Source organism: Natator depressus, chromosome 28, assembly GCF_965152275.1.
Source record: "Natator depressus isolate rNatDep1 chromosome 28, rNatDep2.hap1, whole genome shotgun sequence".
NCBI lineage: Eukaryota > Metazoa > Chordata > Testudines > Cheloniidae > Natator > Natator depressus.
In genome coordinates, this window is record NC_134261.1 from 763,797 (window position 1) to 773,002 (window position 9,206).

Consider the following 9,206-nt stretch of genomic DNA (forward strand, 5'->3'; position numbering starts at 1 on the left):
GCTGGGGGGGGCGCGGTGTGGGCAGGGCAGGGAGGACCCAGGGCTGGGTGGGGCAGGGCCATAGGGCAAGGGGTGGGGGGATACAGGGGGGGTGGGGCCGTGGGGCAGGGCGTGGGGCGCGGCGTGGGCAGGGCAGGGAGGACGCAGGGCTGGGTGGGGCAGGGCCATAGGGCAAGGGGTGGGGGGGATACAGGGCGGGGATGGGGCCGTGGGGCAGGGCTGGGGGGACGCAGGGCGTGGGCAGGGCAGGGAGGACCCAGGGCTGGGTGGGGCAGGGCCATAGGGCAAGGGGTGGGGGGATACAGGGCGGGGGTGGGGCCGTGGGGCAGGGCTGGGGGGGGCGCGGTGTGGGCAGGGCAGGGAGGACGCAGGGCTGGGTGGGGCAGGGCCATAGGGCAAGGGGTGGGGGGACACAGGGCGGGGGTGGGGCCGTGGGGCAGGGCTGGGGGGGGGCGCGGCGTGGGCAGGGCAGGGAGGACGCAGGGCTGGGTGGGGCAGGGCCATAGGGCAAGGGGTGGGGGGACACAGGGCGGGGGTGGGGCCGTGGGGCAGGGCTGGGGGGGGCGCGGCGTGGGCAGGGCAGGGAGGACGCAGGGCTGGGTGGGGCAGGGCCATAGGGCAAGGGGTGGGGGGGATACAGGGCGGGGGTGGGGCCGTGGGGCAGGGCTGGGGGGGGCGCGGCGTGGGCAGGGCAGGGAGGACCCAGGGCTGGGTGGGGCAGGGCCATAGGGCAAGGGGTGGGGGGACACAGGGCGGGGGTGGGGCCGTGGGGCAGGGCTGGGGGGGGCGCGGCGTGGGCAGGGCAGGGAGGACGCAGGGCTGGGTGGGGCAGGGCCATAGGGCAAGGGGTGGGGGGACACAGGGCGGGGGTGGGGCCGTGGGGCAGGGCTGGGGGGGGCGCGGTGTGGGCAGGGCAGGGAGGACGCAGGGCTGGGTGGGGCAGGGCCATAGGGCAAGGGGTGGGGGGGATACAGGGCGGGGGTGGGGCCGTGGGGCAGGGCTGGGGGGGGCGCGGCGTGGGCAGGGCAGGGAGGACGCAGGGCTGGGTGGGGCAGGGCCATAGGGCAAGGGGTGGGGGGACACAGGGCGGGGGTGGGGCCGTGGGGCAGGGCTGGGGGGGGGCGCGGCGTGGGCAGGGCAGGGAGGACGCAGGGCTGGGTGGGGCAGGGCCATAGGGCAAGGGGTGGGGGGACACAGGGCGGGGGTGGGGCCGTGGGGCAGGGCTGGGGGGGGGCGCGGCGTGGGCAGGGCAGGGAGGACGCAGGGCTGGGTGGGGCAGGGCCATAGGGCAAGGGGTGGGGGGGATACAGGGCGGGGGTGGGGCCGTGGGGCAGGGCTGGGGGGGGCGCGGCGTGGGCAGGGCAGGGAGGACGCAGGGCTGGGTGGGGCAGGGCCATAGGGCAAGGGGTGGGGGGGTACGGGGGGGGTGGGGCCGTGGGGCAGGGCTGGGGGGGCGCGGCGTGGGCAGGGCAGGGAGGACGCAGGGCTGGGTGGGGCAGGGCCATAGGGCAAGGGGTGGGGGGGATACAGGGCGGGGGTGGGGCCGTGGGGCAGGGCTGGGGGGGGGCGCGGCGTGGGCAGGGCAGGGAGGACGCAGGGCTGGGTGGGGCAGGGCCATAGGGCAAGGGGTGGGGGGGATACAGGGCGGGGGTGGGGCCGTGGGGCAGGGCTGGGGGGGGGCGCGGCGTGGGCAGGGCAGGGAGGACGCAGGGCTGGGTGGGGCAGGGCCATAGGGCAAGGGGTGGGGGGGTACGGGGGGGGTGGGGCCGTGGGGCAGGGCTGGGGGGGCGCGGCGTGGGCAGGGCAGGGAGGACGCAGGGCTGGGTGGGGCAGGGCCATAGGGCAAGGGGTGGGGGGATACAGGGCGGGGGTGGGGCCGGGACGGGGGCAGCTCGGCCGGGGCTCCCCAAATGCTAGGGAGGGGGGCGGTGACATCACTCGTGATGTGATGATGTCATACCTGGCCCTGCTGACATCACAGCCCCAAGCGGTGACATCACGGTGATGCCAGGCTCACTGGCGACATCACTGTGACATCAAATGTGAGGTGTGATGTCATCACGCCGCGGAGACGTGCTCGGTGACGTGATCTAGCCTGGTGACGTCAGGGACACAAATGCTGACGTCACATCCAGAGGTAACGGTGCGCGGGGCTCGCGCGGCGGCCGCTCTGCCGTAAAGCGGACCCGGCGGGCGTCGCAAGGGGGATCGGACCCGCTGCCGTAAAGCAACGCCGGAGCCGGGCTGCCCCACCGCCGTAAAGCAGCAGCGCCTCATGTGTCGTAAACTTCGCCTCGGTGCTGTAAAGCAAAGGGCCAGGTGTCGCAAAGACGGGGCGAAGGCGGAATGCCCCAGCCCGCCGTAAAGCGCGACGCCGGCGGCTGCCGTAAAACGCAAAGCCGCGAGGGCTGCGCGTTGCCGTAAAGCGTCGCCGTCCTGCCCTTCCCCCGCCCGGAGAAAAAAGCGCCGTCTCGCGCTGCCGTAAAGCGAGGCCGCGCGGTGGGGGGTCGGGTAAGTGGGAAGTGTCGTAAAACTGCTTAGCCATTCCCCCCCGCCGCGCGCGGGGGCCGGTTTTGCGACAGTGTCGCGCGGTGCCGGGGAACATGGCGGCGGCGCTGGCAGTGGCCGGGGTCGGGGTCGGGGTCGGGCCCGCGGGGCGGTTCCCGGACTGGGCGGGGCGGCCCCTGAGCACCGGGGTGAGCGGGGGGGCCCCTGGGGGGCGGTCCTGGGGGGGTTAGGGGCAGGGAGGTTTGGGGGGCAGAGGGGGGTCCCGGGGGGCAGAGGGGGGGCGGGGAGAGGGGGGTGGGGAGGCGAGGGGGGGTCCCGGGGGGGTTAGGGGCGGGGTGTTTGGGGGGTGTCTGGGGGGACGGGGGGGTCCCGGGGGGGGCAGAGGGGGGCGAGGAGGGGTCCCGGGGGGGTTAGGGGCGGGGTGTTTGGGGGGTGTCTGGGGGGACGGGGGGGTCCCGGGGGGGGCAGAGGGGGGCGAGGAGGGGTCCCGGGGGGGTTAGGGGTGGGGGCGGGGGTGTTTGGGGGGTGTCTGGGGGGACAGGGGGGGTCCCGGGGGGTTTGGAGGGGCGGGGACAGGGGAGCAGAGGGGGTGGGAGGTGCGGGGGGGGTTGTGGGGCGAGGGGGGGTCCTGGGAGGGGTGGGGGGGTCTCAGGAGGACTCAAGGCCCCCCCCCGGGGCTGTCTGGCCCCCAGGGGCCGGGGGGGGCCGGACTCACCCCTCCTTCCCCCCCCAGACGACCATCATCGCCGTGGAGTTCGACGGGGGGGTCGTGATCGGTGCCGACTCCCGGACCACCACGGGGTGAGCGGGGCGGGGGGCCTGGCGGGGGTTGGGGGCGGGGGAGGCTGGCCCGCAGGCCCCCCCACCCCCCCGTCGATGGGTTTGTGCCGGTCTCGGGCCCGGACCGGCCCCTGGTTCTCGCAAGGGGTCTCCCCGGCCCCCCGGGCTCTTATTGTGGGGCCCGCGTCCGAGGTGCGGGCGAGCTCCCGTCGGCGGGGGCTTCGTGACCTTAGGGGCCCCGGGGGGCGGGGATGGGCTAGGGTGGGGTCCCCAGTGCTGGGGGGGGCGTGGGGCGGGTCCCCGGGGGCAGGGAATGGGTTAGGGTAGGGTCCTCGGGGCTTGGGGGGGGCGGGGGGGTTAGGGTAGGGTCCCCGGGGGGCGGGGGATGGGTTAGGGTAGGGTCCTCGGGGCTTGGGGGAGCGGGGGGGTTAGGGTAGGGTCCCCGGGGGGCGGGGGATGGGTTAGGGTAGGGTCCCCGGGGGCAGGGAATGGGTTAGGATAGGGTCCTCGGGGCTTGGGGGGGGCGGGGGGGTTAGGGTAGGGTCCTCGGGGCTTGGGGGAGCGGGGGGGTTAGGGTAGGGTCCCCGGGGGGCGGGGGATGGGTTAGGGTAGGGTCCTCGGGGCTTGGGGGAGCGGGGGGGTTAGGGTAGGGTCCCCAGAGCTCAGGGGGGTGGGGGATGGGTTAGGGTGCGGTCCCCGGAGCTCGGGGGGGGGCGTGGGACGGGTTAGGGTACGGTCCCCAGGGGGAGGGTCCCCGGGGGGCGGGGGACGGGTCAGTGTAGGGTCCCCGGGGGGGCAGAACTCAAGGGGGCGGGGGATGAGTCAGGGTAGGGTCCCTGGGGGGCGGGGGATGATCCGGCTCCGCCTCCCGCAGTTCCTACGTGGCCAATCGGGTGACGGACAAACTGACGCCGATCCACGACCGCATCTTCTGCTGCCGCTCCGGCTCCGCCGCCGACACCCAGGCCATCGCCGACGCCGTGGCCTATCAGCTGGGCTTCCACAGGTACCGGCCCCGCCCCCTGCCTGCCCGGCCCCGCCCCCTGGGTCCCTGGCCCCGCCCCCTCAGCCCCAGGTCCATTCCCCGCCCACCATCGCTGATGCCGTGGCCTATCAGCTGGGCTTCCACGGGTATCGGCCCCGCCCCCCTGAGCCTGCCAGGCCCCCCTGTGGCCAGTGGGAGTCAGCACCCCCTAGAGGGGACAGGCCCTGTGCCCCATTCCCCGCCCCCCGAAGCCCGCCAGGCCCCCCACACCCGCTGGAGGGACAGGCCCGCGCCCCGTTCCCCCCCCCCCGGAGCCCGCCAGGCCCCCCTCACCCCCTGGAGGGGACAGGCCCGCGCCCCGTTCCCCACCCCCCGGAGCCCGCCAGGCCCCCCTCACCCCCTGGAGGGGACAGGCCCGCGCCCCGTTCCTCCCCCCCCGGAGCCTGCCAGGCCCCCCTCACCCCCTGGAGGGGACAGGCCCGTGCCCCGTTCCCCACCCCCCGGAGCCTGCCAGGCCCCCCTCACCCCCTGGAGGGGACAGGCCCGTGCCCCGTTCCCGCCCCCCGGAGCCCGCCAGGCCCCTGACGGTGGTTCCCTGCCCCGCAGCATCGAGCTGGACGAGCCGCCCCTGGTGCACACGGCCGCCAGCCTCTTCAAGGAGATGTGTTACCGCTACCGCGAGGACCTCATGGCCAGCGTCATCGTCGCCGGCTGGGACAGGCGCAAGGGGGGGCAGGTGAGCCTGGTGGGTGGGGTCCCGGGGCCCGGCCACCGGGGGCGCTGCGGAGCCAGGGCTGCCCCGGTGCTCCTGGCGGCGCTAGGGGGTCTCCCCTGGCAGGCAGGGCCGGCACCTGGGCCCCATGTCCCTTCCGTTCTGCATCCTCCAATCTCTGCCCCCATGGAGTGTCCCTGAGATACGGGGTCCTTCACTTCCTGTCCCAGAGCCCTGCGCCGCGACTGACACAGTCGCCCGGCGGGCGAGGGGCCCCCGGGTCACCCGCCGCCCCGCCCCAGAGCTGGGCGCGTCTCGGCGAGGGGCCCCCGGGTCACCCGCCGCCCCGCCCCAGAGCTGGGCGCGTCTCGGCGAGGGACCCCCGGGTCACCCGCCGCCCCGCCCCAGAGCTGGGCGCGTCTCGGCGAGGGGCCCCCGGGTCACCCGCCGCCCCCCAGAGGTGCTCGCTGGCTCTCTCCCCAGGTGTTCTCGGTGCCCATGGGCGGGATGATGGTCCGTCAGCCCTTCTCGGTGGGCGGCTCGGGCAGCTCCTACGTCTACGGCTTCGTCGACGCCTCCTACAAGCCGGGCATGAGCCAGGAGGAATGTCTGAGCTTCACGGCCAACGGTACGTCCTGCCCCCGCCCCGCCGCTGGGACGCGGGGGCCCGGGCGGGCGGAGGGGGGACCCAGGAGTCCGGGCGTGCCCCTCCCCCCTGACGGCGCTCTGCTCTCCCCTCCCCTTGCAGCGCTGGCGCTGGCCATGGAGCGGGACGGCTCCAGCGGCGGGGTGATCCGGCTGGCCGCCATCACGGAGCAGGGCGTGGAGCGGAAGGTCCTCCTGGGGAACCAGCTGCCGCGCTTCGCCACCGCCTGAGGGGGGCGCCCCCCGCACTGGGCGACGGACGCAATAAACTATCGCACCCTGCGCCCGGCCTCTGTCATTCCAGCCGGACGCCTGGGTTCTCGCCCCGGCTCCGGGAGGGGAGCGGGGGCTGGTGGGTTAGAGCGGGGGGGCTGGGAACCAGGACTCCTGGATTCTCTCCCCGGCTCCGAGAGGGCAGTGGGGGCTGGTGGGTGAGAGCAGGGGGGGCTGGGAGCCAGGACGCCTGGGTTCTCTCCCTGGCTCTGGGAGGGCAGTGGGGGCTGGTGGGTCAGAGCAGGGGGGGCTGGGAGCCCGGACTCCTGGGTTCTCACTCTGGCTCTGGTGGGGGCTGGGGGTTAGAGCAGGGGGAGCTGGGAGCCAGGACCCCTCGGTTCGCACTCTGGCTCTGGGGGGCAGTGGGGGCTGGGGGTTAGAGCAGGGGGGGCAGGGAGCCGGGACTCCTGGGTTCCTCTGGGGCAGGCCATGCCCCATTTCTGCCTGCACCCTGTATCTGTCGGCTCTTTCCCAGCCCCTGTGCTGGGGGGCAGGGAGCTGGGCTGAGCAAACGGGGGCTGGAGGGGGGGATTCAGCCGTGGGCTCCGCCCTGGCCCTGCCGGGGGTATCGCAGGGAGCTGCTGCCCCACCCCCTGGCCTCCCTTCCCCCGCCTGGGCTGGCTCTGGGTGTGGGCTGGGCTGGGCGCCAGGATCTCGCCTGCCAGCCATGGCCCCCGCCCAGCGCCCCTAGGGCATGTCAGTGCCCCGCCCCACAGACTTCCCGCTGGGCTGTGGGGCTGGATTGGTGCCGGGGGGGAACCCGACTGGTTCTGATCCCAGATCCCCCGGTCAGACACCAAACCCCACTGAGTTCTGAACCCTCCTTTATGGCCGTGCTGGTGCAATCCCCCCCCGCCCCGACAAAACCCCAGGCAGGAGCCACCCCACACCCCCCTCCCTGAGTCCAGCCCCATATCGCCCCCCAGCCGAGAGTCCTCTGCAGGGCTGGGGGTCAGCTGCAGGGTCCTCATGGGGGGCTGGCGGTAGGCGCGGGCTGTGTCCAGGGGTCCGTCTCTCTGTCGCGGGTGGGGCTGGTTGGTGCTGGGGGTCCCAGTCCACTGTCAGCCGGTGGAGTCGATGCCGTGGGGGGCTGGCAAGTGCCAACCGGTGGAGTCTGCCATGGGGGGCTGGCGGGCACCACAGGGGGCTGGCGGGTGCAGTCGATGCTGCGGGGGGCTGGCGGGCGTCAGCGGGTGGCGGGTGTCAGCGGGTGCAGTCGATGCTGCGGGGGGCTGGCGGGCGCCGTGGGGGATGGCGGGCGCCGTGGGGGCTGCGGGGGGCTGGCGGGCGCAGTCGATGCCGCGGGCGGCTGGCGGGCGTCAGCGGGTGCAGTCGATGCCGTGGGGGCTGGCAGGTGCAGTCGATGCCGTGGGGGCTGGCGGGTGCAATCGATGCTGCGGGGGGCTGGCGGGCGCCATGGGGGGCTGGCGGGCGCAGTCGATGCCGCGGGCGGCTGGCGGGCGTCAGCGGGTGCAGTCGATGCCGTGGAGTCGATGCCGCGGGCGGCTGGCGGGCGTCAGCGGGTGCAGTCGATGCCGTGGGGGCTGGGCAGGTGCAGTCGATGCCGTGGGGGCTGGCGGGTGCAGTCGATGCTGCGGGGGGCTGGCGGGCGCCGTGGGGGCTGGCGGGCGCCGTGGGGGCTGCGGGGGGCTGGCGGGCGCAGTCGATGCCGCGGGCGGCTGGCGGGCGTCAGCGGGTGCAGTCGATGCCGTGGGGGCTGGCGGGGTGCAGTCGATGCTGCGGGGGGCTGGCGGGCGCCATGGGGGGCTGGCGGGCGCAGTCGATGCCGCGGGCGGCTGGCGGGTGTCAGCGGGTGCAGTCGATGCCGTGGGGGGCTGGCAGGTGCAGTCGATGCCGCGGGGGGCTGGCGGGCGCCGTGGGGGGCTGGCGGGTGGCGTCGATGCTGCGGGGGGCTGGCGGGCGCAGTCGATGCCGCGGGCGGCTGGCGGGCGTCAGCGGGTGCAGTCGATGCCGTGGGGGCTGGCGGGTGCAGTCGATGCTGCGGGGGGCTGGCGGGCGCCATGGGGGGCTGGCGGGCGCAGTCGATGCCGCGGGCGGCTGGCGGGTGTCAGCGGGTGCAGTCGATGCCGTGGGGGCTGGCAGGTGCAGTCGATGCCGCGGGGGGCTGGCGGGCGCCGTGGGGGGCTGGCGGGTGGCGTCGATGCTGCGGGGGGCCGGCGGGCGTCAGCGGGTGCAGTCGATGCCGCGGGGGCCGAGTCCAGCTGGTGGTGGAAGGAGACTCGGGCCCGGCTGCTGAAGAAGGCCTGGCCCGGCCCCACGTCCCGCTCGCTGCTCGTGGAGGGCGGGGCGCTGGCACGGGGCTGTGGGGACCCCTCCCTGGGGGAAGCTGGGGGGCAGAGAAAGGGGAGGGTGGGAGCTGAGCCCAGGGTCCCTGGGGGGGCTCAGGGAGCGGGTCTGGGGAGAGGGGGGTTGGGGGACAGGGGGTGGATGGGGAATCAGGAAAGATGGGGGGCAGGGCAGATCTGGGGAGGGCCCCTGCAGGGGGGTGTGGGGGGCAGGAGGGGATTTGGGGGGCCCCTTTCCTGTACCTGGCCCAGGAGAAGCACTGCAGGAGCCTCGCCCCCACCCTGCGGGGGCCTGTGGGGCAGGGCAGGGGGTCAGGCAGGGCCCTGAAGAGGGGGCCCCAGGTCTCAGCCCCCACCTCAGTGGGGCAGGAGCTGACACCTGACAGCTCTGGGGATAATGGCCAGGCTGGAATCCCAGAGCTTCCCCCAATCAGTGGGGCCCACGGCCCAGGCCTGGCCTGGCCCCATGGACACTGCACAGACTCCCCCACCCCCACAAACAGCCCCGTCTTCTGCCTCACAGACCCACTGCGCCCCCCAGACCTCCGCAAGCTGCACCCCACGGCTGGGACCCCCCCCACCCTGAACTATTTGGGGCTCAAAGTTTCGGACCCTCCCCAAGTGACCCCCCCCAGCTCCAGGACCCCCTGGTTCTCCTCCCCTTCCTGGGCTCTTTGCCCAGGGCCCCCCGCTGCACCCTTCTTCCCTCGGGGTTCCCCCTACAATGCGTGCTGTGCCCCCCCCAGCATCACCCCTCTGACCTCACTAACCCCGTGGCCCCTCCCTTACCTCTGCCCCCCAAGCCTCCCCTCCCCCAACGACCTGGGCATTTCCCCCGCTCTGGGCCCCCCGTTACCTGGAGGTCTCTGGAGGTGGGGGTCCCCGCTGGCCCCCCCTGCTCTCGGCTATGGGGCTGCCCCAGCGCGAGGTGTCCGGCCGCTGAGCTTCCCCCTCGGTGCAGCTGGCTCTGGGCCGTGTCTGCCGGGCGCTGCCTGGG

General features: G+C 75.2%; 1 protein-coding gene across 1 annotated transcript; it reads left to right on the top strand.

Moving 5' to 3' along the window:
• The first annotated feature begins 2,549 nt into the window (after window positions 1–2,549).
• On the top strand, window positions 2,550–5,921 carry PSMB6 (proteasome 20S subunit beta 6). Its single transcript, XM_074941462.1, has 6 exons — window positions 2,550–2,696; window positions 3,242–3,309; window positions 4,163–4,294; window positions 4,880–5,009; window positions 5,469–5,613; window positions 5,734–5,921. The coding sequence occupies exons 1-6, from the start codon at window positions 2,604–2,606 to the stop codon at window positions 5,859–5,861; spliced, it is 696 nt and encodes a 231-aa protein (XP_074797563.1). The 5' UTR covers window positions 2,550–2,603; the 3' UTR covers window positions 5,862–5,921.
• The last annotated feature ends 3,285 nt before the right edge of the window (window positions 5,922–9,206 follow it).